Source organism: Platalea leucorodia (genome assembly GCF_965183815.1).
Source record: "Platalea leucorodia genome assembly, chromosome: 1".
Taxonomy (NCBI): Eukaryota; Metazoa; Chordata; class Aves; order Pelecaniformes; family Threskiornithidae; genus Platalea; species Platalea leucorodia.
In genome coordinates, this window is record NC_138823.1 from 129,147,814 (window position 1) to 129,164,787 (window position 16,974).

Genomic DNA, 16,974 nt, shown 5'->3' on the forward strand with positions numbered 1-16,974 from the left:
AGGTTTATAGATATGCAAAAAGTTTCAACTTACTACAAAACAGGTAAATTAATACATCCTCTTCATGTTAAATCCTCTTGATCATAACCACTTGGCCTTCTGAAGTGTACGAACACTTAAGTATTTGCATGCAGTATAGTAATCTCTATGGTTTACTCAATATGAAAACACTATCAGTTGCTGTAAATTCATGGGAATGACTTTGAAGCACATGTAATAAAGCATGAAATAGGAAATCACAGGTGAAAATGACCTTTCAAAACAGGCATGGTACTGAATATTATAAAAAGAAAGTCTTTCAAATAGCATATAAAATAACCACAAAGGACTACTCACCATGTCATATGCTGTTACAATCTTTTTCAAGACCTCTGGAACAATCCCTTGGAGCTCCATCGTCGGATATTGATCATTGAGATTCAGTACTACCAAGGGCGTATTATCAGGCCCAACCAAGCGCGTAGACACTGCCAAAATGCACTGCATAAGATTTGCTACAGGAGAGAGGCCACATAATTCTTTGAATGAAACTACTGCATTCTGCAAAAAGGAAAGAAAGAGTTTCCTTTACAGTTAAATATGAATTTTTGATGTCTCATTTTTTCAGGATAAAACACTTCACTGTTAGAGTTGAGCTACAATATGGAATTACCACAGCTTTTCCCTGAAGAATTGGCAGTTTTCCAAACCAACAAATATTACACATTTATTTTACGAAAAATGTTAAAAATTCAAACAGAATTCAATACTTGCCACAGGAAAAAAAAAAAAATCTATTTAGAACAAGTATCTCTGTTCTCTATCACAACTAAAATTAACCATGCAAATAAATGAATTCTAAAACATACTGGTTATATATTTTGAAAAATTCTAAAGGCATTTCAAAGTAATTTTTAAAATGCCACCAAGAGAAACAAAGTGCTGAATGTCCCAAATAAGCAAAGTGAAGTGGAAGGAGGAATTCAGCCCATTTGTAACTTCAAACATACCTGAACTATAGTCCAGACGTGCTGTGGATCTGCTGGCTCCCATTTGGTGTGATTCACAAACCCAGCACTCCACTACTGATGTCATTCCTATCACAGAATCACACTTAAGTGAATTTTTAAGGTACTTTAATATAAATACCAATTTTGTACCTTTCCCTAAAATTTATTATAGTTGTATTTTATATCCAATATGGTAGAATGTAAAACCATATATTTAAACTTGAAGAAAATTTCCAGTATTAGAAATACAATGTGACTCCAAGTAGCCACTGAAATTCCATGATGGGAATATTCTCAGCACTGTAATGAATTTAGGATTTTTGTACCAAGTGGGAGCTGGTGATCTATGGCAGGTCTGGAGTTTGTGTTCCTGTAGGAAACAAAAACAAAAACACGGTATATTTAAGTTACAAATGTGCTCAGTGCTCCTTTCTCTCACGTCTTACCCAAGCAGGGTATCTGACACAGATTTTCATTTTAACCTTCCATCTTGCTGGCATGGTAAGACTCATTTGTGAACAAATTTCTTAGAGAGACATAATGCCAACCTTAATGCAAACAGGAATCAAATGTGAAATATTTTGCTGTCCCTTTATGAGACAAAATACCCGAAGCAGACTTCAAAATATGTATATATAGCATATTCATGCAAAATTATGCAGATACTAAATTACATCTACTACAGTCACTTACAGTGTACTTTAACTCTGAGTAAATGTTTAGTAGCATCTAGTAAATGTCCATGGAACAGAAACTACTTTTATTAACCGGACCACACCTTAATGACACAATAATTACATAGTTGAAAAGACAGAGATTGGGAAGTCCATTCAAACAGATTTTGTTTCAGATAAACATCATGCGTAAGCCATTATGAACAACAGTTTTACAGAGAGGTTAACAAGGACCCAGGGAACGTATATATTAATTAATGACAGGCAGGACAGACCTACGGCTATAACTCTTGCCTTTGGACTTCCAACCCTATATCCAGAAACTATCCCTCATACTGTCAAGCAATTTAAACATGCAACATCACATCCAGTTTAATCACTCATGTTATACTTTCATCAGTGATTATTAATATGTAACAACAAGCTATGACATCAGCTTTTGTCACGGTAATGTAGTACCTAACAAGGAAGAAAAAAGGCTAGCTATTTGTATACAGATTTAGAGAAACCATTAAACTCACTGCTGCACACTTTCTTTTTTTCTCTTATTCTGTCTTGTATTAAAAAAACAACTTTGCTCTTTATAATCTGGCTTGTGGGGACATTATTTCTGTATCACAAAAATCGTAACAATTTATAACACAAAATTTCAGTAATATAGAAATTAAACAAATCTCACATTCCCTGACATAAGTTGTTATTTATTTTGAGTGGTTTATTTACTTTTATTAGCTGTAAAACATTAGTTATGCAGAGTTTAAATTGTGCACATTATATAATCTGTCAGTAAAGGCATGCCAAACTAATATTCCTTCATGTACCTAAAATATCTTCTACATAGCATTATAAGAGATGACAATGATGGATTTAGTTGATAGCACAACTTTCAAATTGTCAGAATAGAATACAAAAAAATACCTTTTAATATCTCATGTTCAAAGAAAGCACGCTGCAGAGCCTGTTTTCAATTATATCAGTTCTGGAAAATACTGCAGCATGCACAGTAAAGAGCTGAAAGTAGCTACAAAAACTGTATGTTTTCACTGTTTCCTCAAATCTTAAGTTCAGCTCTTACTTGAAAGGTATCTTAAAATACAGTATCCTTTATATGACAGAATTCTAGCCTTCAGTAGGTTACCTATAGGTAAAGTTCACTTTATATGTAGCCCATAATTTGAAACATTTATGAGTCAAAACATCATCCCCGTATTTTTTTAATCATCTTTCAGTATAGCGATTTTATATACCAAGTAGAACAGGAGAGCTTCATAATGCTGTACTAATTTCTGCTTTCATGTGAAGAAAAATTACGTTTCAAAACTGTATTACTATTAAAATCACTTTAATATAAGATTATTCACGAAGAAAATTTATCTACACTGATGTGCCTTTAAAATCCAGAATCAAGTTTCAGACATTTCCTTTAATCATTTCCCCTTAACATTACATAAGAGGATTTAACAGGTCACTTCATTTGAAAACACTACGCTTAATTTTATTGATCACTGCTAGGATTCCATCAGAAGTTTATAGATAGTTAAAAGCTTTATTAAATAAAACACAACTTTACAACTCACTTTAATCTACGTCTAAAAGGGTTTATTTACCTGGAATCTTTATTGGAATCTCCAAACAATGCATTTTTGAAGTGGGATCTCTTGGCTTCCACAGAAACAAGCACCTCAGCCTGTACTTTTTCCTGAAATTCAATGTGTTTACTATACGTGACCTTTAAGGTAAGGTAGTTTCTTCTAGAGGATTCCTTTCTAATACCTTAGCACTAATTCCTTGTATTTTTAACATACTGTTGCTAAGGAGAATCATGGAAAGCAAATGGTCTTCCTGAAAGTACTACCTTCTATTTGGGAATGACGAAAAAACAAAACCTCAGTGAAACTATGCTAAATATAGTTTCATGTACAAGAAGTTTTCTAATAAGCAGTAAAGTCTCCTTTTTCTATCATCAGCTGTATTTTCCTTCTGCATTTCTATTTAACTTAATTTTCTACAACTAAAATATTGCCATACTTTCTTCTAGTGCATATCTAGCATTTCTTCAAAGACATAGGACAAGTCAACAGGCTTGAGTTCTAACACTGGAGTCGTATTTCCAGTTCACATTCAACAAAATACGCATATGCATCCAAGGTTACCTCAACAGACAGTATCACCTAAAAGGCTGCTCTGACATAATCCATTTTTAAAGCTGTTCAGCTTTAGACTTGAATAACGTAACTTACAAAATGCAGCAAGACTCTTAAAAACATATATTCCATATGCATCGTAATACAAAAATACACGTAAGAACCAATAAATTCATTGTAAAAACTGTACCTGCATATTTTCTCTCAAATCCGTGGCATCCCGAATAGGCTGGAGAGCATTCTTGAACACTTCATCTATTGTTTTAATCCACAATGTTCTCATAGAAGCATATTCCCTTGATTTCTTGCCCTTCCTCACAGAGAGGCCCCGCTTATGAGGTTTCCCACCACCCCTTCGATTAGTAATGGCCACATGCACAAACAAGGAAGCATGTGCTAAAATTTCACCAGTTAAAGACTGCAGAGGAACGTGCCGATAACCAGTCTGTAGACACTCAAAGGGAATAGTGTATTGCCCAATAAACTCATCCCCAATGTAATCATCATCCAGTACTACAAAACGCACCATAGCTAGTTCTGGTAAATTTATTTGAAATTCAAAGCTTTCATCAAAAATTGGATTATCACCATTCTGATGCATCGTTTTCGTCCTTTGCTCTGCACAGTCGGCAGGGATTCCATGTATTTCAACATAGACATAAGGATCCACAACATCACCTTTGGCACCTGATCCTTTGGGTTTAGGAAAGTTTTGCCCACTAATGATTTTAATGTGAAGCAGCTGAGGTGAAACTCCAGGCACGGTGTCTTTTGTATTCGCACTAAAGAAGGATACTTCTTCTCTCATGATTGCAGGACGAAGGACATAGCCACAGTTTCCATTTTGTCGAAACCAACCAATGTTAAGATCCATCATTAAGCCAGGTGTTTGAAAGTTCATTGCTACTATCTGACAACCACATTTCCAAAAGTCCTGGGGATTCATATTACTAGAGTCAATCCTCATAGGACTGGGGAAAACTCTCGCAAGAAAACGTTTGTTATAATTTACAAAGTCTCCTGGGTTTTCATTGGCATATTTGCTAGCAAGCACTTCGTTAAACGAGCACACTTCCCAGTACTTCTGGAGCTGAAATGAAACTTGAAACTCTTTGAACTGAACTGATTTACATATGCTTACCAACTCAGAGAGTTCTTTGCAGAGCTGAAATCGTTTCCCCGTCATCGAGTTTTGCTGTTCTACCCCCTCTTTGCCCACTCTCTGTGACATTTCTGCTCCTTCATCTTCATCTGTAACATCTCCCTCCAGTCCAGAACAATTAGAGGAAAGCTTCTTTGCTTTAATTAGTATTTTCCCTTTAAGTGATTCCGGTGACGGAAGATAAGACTCTTCAATGTTCGGAGACTGCGTATGTAGTTTGTCCCCTAAAATTTTCTTCATGTGCTGTACCATAACTTTCTGCTGCTTAATAGAACAATGATTTTCTAAACACAGAATAAGAGGGTATTCTGAAGCAAAAAATGCATACTTGTTAATAATGTCAATCACACTACGGAAGACAATCTGTGATGTCATTGTATGCCCTGTGTAAATCACAGGCTCGTTATCCGGACCGTCCCATACATCCAGTTCAACACTTCGACAACCCATTTTAAGAGCGCGAATGTAACCTGTGATGTCAGAAGGCCCTCGAAACTGATCCTCTATCAAGTATGTATTATGAGATGAATTTATAAAATAATGAGATAAAGGTTGTTTCATATCTTGACAAACTTTTTTATGTTCTGGATCAAATATGTGGCAGTCTGGTGAAGTAAGGTAATTCGTAAACCCATCTATAGAAAGACAACCCTTTTCCTGGCCCTCTTTGGCTGGCTCGTATTTCTGAATAATTTCAAGGCTTATTTCTTCTGTGACATGTGCCATACCCTGTTCTGCCTCTAAAAACATCATGAGGTCCTTGGTATCTAGGAATTCTTTATTGCTCGAAAACTGAACCAACAGGAAATAGATTTCAGGTCTGGTGCAAAGCTCATGAAAAACTTCAATAAACTCTTCTTTTGTTACTTCAGTACCAGTTTTTTCCTTGGATCTATGTAACTCCTTGAATTTTAGTTCAATTTTATTAGTTTTTAAACCAGGATTTAAGTCTTTTATAAACTGTACAGCATTACACAGGGGTATATGTCCCAAATTATCTACATCCGATTCACTGAACATTTGTGAAAGCCATGAAGTCCGCATATTATCTTGAGTACTTTCTATCATATCTAGGGTATGTTTTCCATAAGAAATCAGGTATCTTAAGCCAGTAACCCAAATATTTGCAATGTCTGCTGAGTTAGCAACAAGATCTAGTGACTCATAGTTTTCTCCATATATAATTGAAAATGCACAGTCTTCTGATATTTGGTCATATATTCCATTGCTGCGAAAAATATCTGTATTTTTTCCTGTTCTTACTTCTTTGATCGATTTAACATCAATCTTTGCTTTTTCAGAATCCTTTTTTGAAGGTTCCCAGCGTAGAGACTGCATATCTGCATCTAAAAGAAAATATCGGTGATACACCCTAGAGTTGGATCGAATTTTTTTGAGCTCAGAGCCTTCAACCATCGCGTTTATACAGTCACTTGCACTGCTGATCTTTTTCTCAGTTGGCATACTGCTAAATGACACAGTCTTTTTCCGTTCTCGTTTTTGTTTCGTACCATCCTGGTAAAAAAGGGGGAAAAGAAGAAAACAGGTATCAGTATGGTTTTGCTCAACATTGAAATAGATCGAAAGTTCATAAAGTAGTTTAAAAAGGTCTAGCATCTGTGCGATGACCACTAAGATGGAAATTCTTATTGGAATCATCACAAATGAAAATACTAATAATGGCTTAATATTTGTTCTTGCCTATACAAGTAATCTTCCGGGGTTTGGGGTTTTTTTAATATTTTCTATGAACAGAAAATTTTAAAAAGTTTTGAATGCTAGTGAAATAATAATGCTGTATAAATGCATTTTATTTTAACAGTAATAACCTGCTTACAGAGATAATGGGTTCTACAGCCAAGGCAGTAAGAAGTAAGCTTTCCTCTGAGTCCTTAATACAGTCCTACAGATACTTGCTAAACTTCATCAATACAGAATATAAGGCTTTAATACCATGCCGACAGGGTCCTCGTGAACACCAGAGAAACATTAGTACACAATTAACTATATAAAATCCATAGGACATGGTCCTAATCTAAGTACACAAGACGTTAACAGCACTTATTATGCAGAGCTCCCTTCTCCACTGCACCCATCCATGTTCTTCCCACAGGCTGCCCAGAGCATGGACACATGCATCCCACTCCCATACTAGGAAAACATCCACATTCGTCTTAAGAAGCTACGCTGAAACACAAGTGTCTGGACTGGAACAGATATAATTCACTGCAAGTTCTGAGCTTCAGGAATACGACAGTGACTCCGGAGGGAACCATCTCAGACGATTAAAGTTTAACTGGTTCCAAAGAAGCTGCGTATCATCAGAAAGAACTTGAATGGAAAATGCAAGACCTGGTCAGAAAGGGAAGCAAAAGTGATTCACCTTTGCTCTTAAAACAATGAAATAACCCAGAGGTCTTAGTTTACTAGAGAAAGCTTGGGTAGAAAACTGGATGCATAAGCCATTAAAAACAAAAACAAACAAACAAACAAAAAAACCCAAACGAACCAAAAAAAAACCCCCGTCATTTAGTTACCTCTAGTAGTTGTTTGTATTGATCCAAACAAGTGCAAATAAATTGGTAACAAATCACTTTTAGGTATAATCCATTTTGTGAGAAGGGACTGAATTTAAGAAAACTATGTGCTTTCATTATCTGCATTTTCTGAGACTGAAAAAATGTTGCGTCTTGTTTTTTTTTTTAAAAGCATCATATCTCTTGATAAGCTAACCTTTAGTCCAAAATAATACTTCCATGAAATAATCTTTTTATGTTAAATACCCTATTTAGAAGTGTTCTTCTTATATTCCAGCACGGCTCAAAAAGTTACTTTTCCAGCTTTATACAAAAAGAATGTTGATTTTGCCTCTAATAGTTTTCCATTTGAAGTATGTTCCACTGCAAATCAGCACTGCTTATATGGCAGAAAGGAGAGGGAAAGAAAACTTTGGACGATTGCTAGTCTGAACAGATGTTCAAATAAAAACCATCCACTACAGAATGCACTTCCAGTTCAGGGCATATGTACTGTATGTTTAATTTCATTAAATTAAAAATGCAGAATTCTGTTTTTGTAATTTAATTTATAAGCATCCAAAAAACCTTTCATTGAAAACAATTACTAGTAAAGTAAGCAGACTTAATATTTGCTGTTCCATGCTTGAGAAAATTAATCAACTATATGATTCTTGCACCTTTAATGACAGCAGAATTTGCTTTATGTAAGTTCTCAAGAGACCAGTAGAAGTGAATAACCCTACAGACAACTGTTTCATTTCTAACTCCAGATCAAACACCTGCAAAGGATACCGCACAGGGTTGACTCTTGGAATCTCATTACATGTAGTCTGGGCATGAGGACTGCTTTCAAACAAAAGCAAATTTCCTTAATTTAAAAAAAAAATAAATAACAAACGTGATTTCTGTTTGCAAAGATTTTTGTTCTATTTTAAGCCTAGCTTCTTATCTGGCTACCTGTCTATCTACATCTCCTAACCTGAAAAAGTGGCAAGGGACAGCCCCACAGAAATGACATTCCTGTCCAGTGTTTTAGGGCCTGGAATGAAGCGTGCTGCAACTCCTTAATGCTCCAGATTTCTCAGTCACAGATCTATGAGGGAAATATATTTCTTGAACTCTTCAGTGAGAGACAGCTGACAGATAACCTCCTGACACAAGAACCATCAAGGCCTAGGAAGTATTACCTTGCCTGACTATGACCAGTATTACCAAGCAGAAGGAAGGTCTATGCCTTTCTCTATGACCAGGATCGTGTCTGATCCAAGACACTGAATGGCAAGGGAGAAAAAAATCTGCCATTTCTTGATGCCATCTGATGTAAATAGGTACATCTCAAGGCAACCCCATTCCCGGCTCTAGTTACCTAAAGACTGAATTGGAGTTTACACATGCAGATCAGAAGAATAACTCAATCTACCATGCCTGCAAGACTATTTTGCTTGCCTGCCAGGTGAATTTGAAGCCAGTTCGACAGTATTCGGCATTTCTGCAGGGTAAAGAAATCTCACCTCTTGGCTTATTCATATAAAGCTGGTGGTAGACATCACTGTCTGAATGTGATGACCGCGAAGACAAGTTTTAAAATATTCTTGTGAGTTTCTCACAGCTCTGAGCCCCAGTACATCCTTCATAGGTTTTTGCTTCTCCAGAGATCAATGATCCTAAGCTACCAGATTGCCTGTGCAAGCCCCCATCCTGAAAGAGACATGGCAGTCACAATCAATCTGCATAAACAGAAGAACTTAAAGGATATTTTCCCAAAGACACTGGCCGGAATTACCCACCTGTCTGGATTATCTACCCATCTGAAAAGAAACAGAACAGAAACTCTCACTTGTAAGCCGAGAATGTAATAGCACAGAGTGTGCACAAACTGTATGAAACAGGTTTGTGAGCCTCAGAGATACAGTCTGACATGGAGATGGAGGCAGATATATTCTGCTATATGATGTGGAGGATTTCATCCTGAAAGTGGGGTGGCATTCATGAACTGGGCCAGGTCTCTTATGGCCTTAAGTCTGTCTTGAATCAAAAAGACTGGCATATCAGAAAACTGTATGTGTCTGAACGCAGGAGTGACTTCTCGGCACTCATGAGACTTACAGTGTTCTTGATGCTGTTCAAGATGCTTGAAGTGAGACTGGCTTTACAGTGCAGATGCATAATTCTGTCCATGGCAGAAGCTACAATTTCTGTGCTGAAACAACTTTCAGAGTCCTTCTAGGATCTCTCACACAATGAAGACCATGTCAATCTTCAGATTATAACAGGTACTGTCACCATAACTCAGGACTTCCCCTAAAGACTGCCTGTTCTTCAGCAGACTTTAACATTGAAACCAGAACGACCACATCATCACTGTATTTCCTAAAACCATGTGTGCCACATCCAAGGTCACCTGCAAGTTTTGAGAAACAGACCAGACCACAAATAAAACTGTTGTGAAACTCTGCTAATATCCGCTACAACTGACAACACAAAGAGCTTAGTTTATCCAGGAGATTGTAGCAACAGAAAGCAAAGTATCTAGCAGTTTAAAAACCAGAAATAATCCCAGCTGACATCTACGGCACTTGAGAGACAGAGACAGCTGGAGCAAACGGCTTAGAAGAGCAAACAGGGAAGAGTATTTCCATCATAACTTTTTTTTATTCCTCTCAAGGTACAGACAAAGAAATGGTTGTGTGACTAAGCACTATTTACAAAACAGAATTCTGGAGACGACAAAGAATCTTGAATCAGATGCTGAGAGATAGGCACTTCATTCCTGAAGAGCAAAGCTTTTAATACATGCAACTTTATGATAGAGTTGCTGAAAAGTACAGTCCCAATAACCACGGGTACTGATAGGGACAGGGGTGGAGTTCAAACAGAGATTTGATAATGTAATGATCAGGATGACAGAGGAAACAATGAATAGTGCAAGGTTTGCAAACACGTACTGAAGGAAAGGATGCAGAGAGTGAACTTTACGACCTGTAAATGCCCAAATGAATCATGCCCCAGAAGACACCACAGGGAAAGCAGTACCTCAAAAAAGATTTAATCCCAAAGTTTAGGTACTGCTCAGTACAGTGGAATCTAGAACACTTTGGGAAAAAACTTCCCGCCCAAGGCAGGGGCCTGCCACCCGCCGAGGTGGGGAGCGAGGGGCTGCAGCCGGAGCACCGTGCAGGACGGTGCTTCCATCTGCCAGTACAGAATGGTCCTTACGCTCGCCAGTGCAGACTTCAGAGATGGGTGTCTGCAACCCTGCCTCTCTCCACAACTAAAGCAGCTACCTGCAGCTTTGATGCAGTAGTTACGCTAATGGGGATGTGAAGATGGAGGCCTCTATCTGCATTGAGCCCTCTAAGGAACCCCTTGGGGGACAGAGGACTTTACAAAGAAAACACAACGGTAACAAGAGGAAGTGGCAGAATGACACATTTTCAGAGCACTTGTCTGGGAAGTGAAAGTCCCTGATGTCATTACTCCATAAATATTTCACTTGGTGACCCTGAATGCAGAACATTCAAGCAGTCCACGCAGCAGGGAACTGAACACTGAATTTTGCCCTCTGAGAGGAATATCCACCTCCCCAGGTGACAGATCCTGCTGCTGCTTGTTTATGCTCTAACCGTACAAAACTCCCATTCGTGTTTATACACCAGAGGTTCATCAGAAGCTTGGCAGGCAGCTCCATCCTCGTTTTGAGAGCATGCAGCTAACACACGAGGAGCTGTGTGTTTGAAGATCCCCAGGCAGAAGGACTAGAGCCCAGTCACTCAATGAGTCAGTGACTGCTCTGCCAACCAAGCGACTACACAAAAAACGGAGCACAAGACACCTCCCCTCAACCCCAGCACCTCACTGCAGACTTTTTGACTGTAAATGGCTGAGCTTTGACAACGTGTGAAGAAACTCACACTCCCTGTGGCAATGATGGCACACAGTCTACAGAGCCACAGTCCCAAGAACGTCTACTTAATTAATCCAAAACAGGCTTAGAAACAAGATGGATGCTGAGCCATTCAGCCTAGCAAAGATGGCAACGTCTGTACATATGTGTAGTAACAAGACTGCAATTACGTACAATGACTCCAGAGCTTTAAAATAAAGCAAATTTTTTTTGCATGGAAGTTCTGAATTAAGAGACATGTTTGTGAACCTGAGGGTCAGTGTTGTGGCAATACTCTGGACAATTACTGGTGAGTAGGTGAGAACACAGGCCATGCCAAAGTTTGGTTAACTCTATTTTTTTTTAAATTACACTATTATTTAATGTCATATATCATAAAAGCTGTTTTAGAAGTAATTTAATGTACATCTGTAGCCAACAGTTGCAATACAATTCACTACTTTATGACGAGAACAGAGTCTAATCATCTTCATGATGAACAGAGAGCGAACTACTCTTCCGACACTATACAACTCATTGATGACTTGCTTTTATAGCGCATGTGATACTTAAGTAGCCAATTTGAGTATGAAAACTGCCTGTCTTCATCAAATGCAATTCAGCAGCAATTGCAAAATCACCTAGCTTAACAGCATGATGTATAACATAAGCCTATTTCAGGAAGTGGTTAGTTAAAAAAAAATTGAAGCTTTGTTTATTTAAATGAGATTCCTAAGCATTTTTCTTCAGAACCCTGCAAAACAAAAACCTTGAATTTTATAGATTTTCTTTATACTTAAGAAAGCATTCAGCTCTGTCTATATATAGTCAGGTCTAAAGCAAAAAACCCACAGATATTTAAGGCAATATTTTAAAACATTCCATTTCTAAATGCATTTTAATAAAAATATTATAATATCAGTAATTTGTTCTTTCCAAGGTTTCACCTGTGGTTTTAGAGATATAAACGCAGACATAGATCAGCACATGAGTTACAAATACAATGTCAGTATCATATTATCCTTCTCTTTATAAATATTTTCATAGCAAAAATATTTAGGGTTTTCTTTGAAAAAATGTCTTTAACTGATACAGCAACAGTAAGCAGGACCACTTATTTTTGCAAACACAAAAAAAAGAATTAATTATTATGTATAGGTTGCCTACGTACAGCTGCCAGCTCATTCCAGAATATAACATGCAGCATTATAAAAGAAGCTAAGCAAGTTTTTGTGTGAAGGAGTCAATAGAAAAAAGGAAGAAAAATAACAGGTAACTAAAATCAGCAACGTTTCATCTTTGTTACACAAAATTGAGCATTGATTTCCAAAGCGACATGCAGTTAAAAGCAGAGTGAGAGTCTTCTTTGGAAGAGGGTGGGGAAAAGGGAGAAAGGGGGAGGGAAAGAAGAGAGAAGGTGGGGCAGGAAAGGCATTTCACTATTAGGAGCCATGACTTCAAAGGCAGGAGGTCGACGTCCTTGGTGCACCCTCTCTCAGCCTAATTCTCCTGGAACCAACAACTCAGCAGAAGAATCCGCTGACAGCCACCACTCAGCCTCTCTCAAGTATCTGCATTCTTCCTAGTCAGTACCTTTTAAGTTGCTATTACTAGGAGATTCTTACTAACACAGTGACCCAAATTCACTAAGAAGTACTTTATAATGCTTTAACACAGCTGTCCAAAGCTTGCAGAGCATGTGAAAATCAAAACAAGAAAAAACTCCCCAAGTAATTAGCAGTTGAGCTAACAGGATCCCAAACACTTCAGAAACGGCACATATTAAATCACGTCACGTACAATAGTTTCTGAATGGAACTGTAGCCACTGTTTAATGGTACACAGCACTAAGCAGTTGTATTTAAGACAAAGTAAAGAGTCCTCAACCGAAATAATATGCATTTTGGGGGAAAAAAACATCAGCTATTTGGAAAACACATGGCCTCCCACTCGTAGTGAATCACTATATTTGAGCTCAGTATTTTAATATTTTTCCAAACTGGCATTCGTGGCATATCTGCTGTTTGCAGAAATCTTTTAAGAGAAACATTTTTTTCAATGCGTGGTGGGTTGACCCCAGCCAGACCCAGTTACACAATGTTATAAATAACAGTGAGGGGGAAAGAAAAATATGAAGATTAGCTGTACAAGTAACAAGTAATATTTTTAAAAATCTTTTTTACTAAGAGAATTCTATTATTAAAGGAATATGGACACAAAGGCAAGTCTTAGCTCAATATTCAAACAAAAATTATCTATTTTATTTCGGATCAGCTAATTTTGTGGTTTCATGATACAGCTAAACCAATTCCCTCTTTAAAACATCAATTTTCTGTCCTGCCTCCTCCTCCTCCTGCCCCAGCTGCATCTCCCTTCTCCCCACCCCAGCTCCTCAGGCCTGCATTAGCGCCTGTCTGACACACAGTAAGTGAATTCACCTCACTACCTCCGGAAACAGAAAAATCCCTTTTTTTTGCCGAGTTAGTTTTCTGCAATTTTAGTGAGCTGAAACAATTTGCCTGGGATCAGGTGAGTATCAGAGCTGGTTCAAAATAACCAGTAGAAACAAGGGATTTATTAAAAAATGGGAGAAAAGAATAGAATCACTCAGTTTTATTAAGAAATTAATTCAGTTAAAATCAATGCAGTTGAAACTGTTCTGTTGAAATCAGATCCTATATGACCTAACAAGAGAACTTTATGTCATTAGGGAAAACAAAATCTCTCATCTTGGTCCACCTCACAGAATGTACATCAACAATTTCATAAACAACATAAAGGCAAGGTATAAGAAAAAACTACCAACACCACAAAAACAACAGAACCGAGGTTCTCAGGGCTCCTTTGGCTCATTTCGTTCTGCCTCGCTTCATGAAAACAGGACACCAGAAAATTTACATTACACATGAGAGATCACTACTACACTACCTATTGGAAAGAACAGAGAAAAACGGCAGCCTGTTTTGTCCTTGTTGCTTTCAGAGCAGACAATTTAACTCAGTTAAAGACTGTGACTGCGATGAGCAGGGAAATAACAGGATATGGTTTTGCTAATAAAGTCTAGACTAAGGCTGTCTTTGTAAAACTTCTTACAGAAGAGCTTATTTAGTCATTTGATCAGTTTACCAAGAGTAAAGAAACCTTTTTTTAATATGCTTTTTGTGTTGCTGTCTGAAGGATCCTTAGGTTCTCCAAAGTTCAAATGCTCTCACAGTATGTCGCATGGGAGCTTTCCACGAACTGCTACGAGGCAGGCCCTTCTTCCACCAAGATGCCCAAGACATCCACAGGCATGCTGCTGCTTGCTCCCTCTCGCTCCGCTCTTAAAGCTGAGCAAGGTAGGAGAATGCCCGAACTCCAATGCTAAAACTCGCTACAGCAGCATGAACGCAATGTGTGTCTCAAAATGCTGTATTATCTTCCTTCTGTTAGTGTTTGCAAGTCATGCTGGTTATGTTCTACGAAGAGAACTAAAAGAGAAATGACAGCTTGCTTAGAAAACGTTCTTCAGTGAAATGACAGAACAGTGATTACACTGAGCACTCCTGGTTTCCCTCCTCTTCAACTGGTGCTTTGAAGTTTGAATTCTGAGCCTCAGTTTTAACCTTAAGAGGCTACTTATCGAAATAGTTTAGCTGTCTCCTCTTGTATCTAATGCCAAAACGTATGCCTGACCTCTCGACGATCAATTACTTAGGTTTTTAAAAACAAAATAGTAAATCAAGGTGGTATTTCACCATATTAATTCAGCACACCATATGTTTTTCAAAAGAAAGTAAACAATCTGATATTGCTTAATCTGCTGAAAAAAAGCAGCTGTAACTACTTACACTGTATTTGATTTTGACTTAAATTTTACAAATCGGCTATAGTAACTAAGACTTCTGCATTCTGCAGTTTCATGCTGCCAAGTAAGTTTGCCTCATAGCAGCAACTACTGTCACTCACAGAAATGCAGTTGTGCTTATAAAGCAACACATATAATGACAGAACTTGATAATATTATACCTGAATATTAAAATACAGTAGTAAAAATTACATCAAACACTGAGGCATTCTTTCATATGTAAGTGCGTCTGCATTATTTGTAATATTAAAATAAAGGAATATTTGGTTTCCATGGTTAATTTACAATACAGATGAGAGAGGAAAGGGGATAAGAAAAGACTAATATCACAAGAAAATAAATAAGAAGCATCTAAGGAAACTGCCCAGACTGCTGTGAGCACTGAGAGCGCCAAAGCCTGAGTTATGCTTGGCATGAACGTCTAAGTTTTTAATTCTATGGAGTCAGTTACAGTTCAGGCTTCTGGGCTGCATCTCCAATGGAGCAAAAGAGGTATCCAGTTTTCACAAACTCAATAAAAGCAAAGCATCTATATTTCAGATCCAAACAAGCAATATTTTAACCAAATTCATATAAACTACAATAACTAGTAAATATGAAAACCAGCAGCTACTATGTACTGTTCAGTCTTAAACTGAGGAAACTGCATTGACAGAAAGTTGTTAAAGATTACTTAATGGTGTGAAAAGGCTAATAACCCTAGATAAGTAAATGGAAAATATTTTAGACTCCTAATTTCTCATGTACTGAGAAATTATATCTGAACTACGGTGAACAGACCATTTTAACTACTATAGAGAAACTCATGTTTATTATAAGCATTAATTTTTTCAGCCATCGACGATCAGAATAGGGACAGTTATATATGCTTTCAGCTTGAAGAATAACTGCAGATGACAAAGCTGACACTGCAGAAGAAGATACTGGAGGATTCTAACGAGCAAGTTGGCTTAATAGGTTTCAGTACGGCTCAGGAGTGAAGAAGCCTCTGAGTCTTGGCTGTCATCCTTAAAACCAGCAAGACACTCTTTCATGCACTATTTAAACTCCGAGCATTTTCATTTTCAGCTCTTCAATAATGTTTTAAATACCCAAGTATTATAGCTAAGATACACTTTCACGAGCATTTTAATCAAGACCTATCGACAAGATTTAATATGCAGACTACTACAGCAATTATTCTGAAGATGAATTTCAGATTTTTTTCAAGTATTCATAGCTGCAAGCCAGTTCCACTGGCAGAAAGCACAGCATTTTTCCATTTCTCGTTTCAGGCACAAACAATTTGACTGAATTGGCAAAATAAGTAACTTCCGTAACACAGCTGTCAGGCTTCACAGTTTAAAGCAAAAATACAGCATGTGGGTGACTTATAAAGATAACACAATAACCGCGTTCAAAATTTTTGTAATTTCGGATGCAGCGCAGGCTCTGCAGAAGCTGCTTCACCTCTCCCTGTGCTGCTCCTCTTCAGCATCAGAGATGAAAGAGAAGCCAACAGCAGGACCAGCAAGAGGTGACTGTGAGCACTGGCTCAAGCCTCCCTACCCTTTCCCACCCCTGTTGGTAAAGCCTTCCCAGCAGCTTTTCCAAAGTTTCCCACAGACATAAGGGTTGGCTCAGGTTTGGGGTTTGGTTTTTGGTGTTTGGGTTTTTTTTGGGGGGGGGGCTGGGGGTTGCTTTTTTACCAGCTTTCCTACCTAGCAGGCCCAGACACTGTCCTATCTGATCCACAACCCACAAGGCAATTTCTGTG

General features: G+C 37.8%; 1 protein-coding gene across 1 annotated transcript in view; it reads right to left on the reverse strand.

The window, feature by feature from the left end:
- The window catches only part of PLCL2 (phospholipase C like 2), a 106,652-nt gene that overhangs the window by 40,622 nt on the left and 49,056 nt on the right, over nucleotides 1–16,974 (reverse strand). The window contains exons 3-4 of the mRNA XM_082319478.1: nucleotides 3,998–6,484; nucleotides 337–540 (exon numbers count right to left, since the gene is read on the reverse strand). Coding sequence (XP_082175604.1) covers nucleotides 337–540; nucleotides 3,998–6,484 — 2,691 coding nt within the window. The remainder of the gene's footprint in view (nucleotides 1–336; nucleotides 541–3,997; nucleotides 6,485–16,974) is intronic.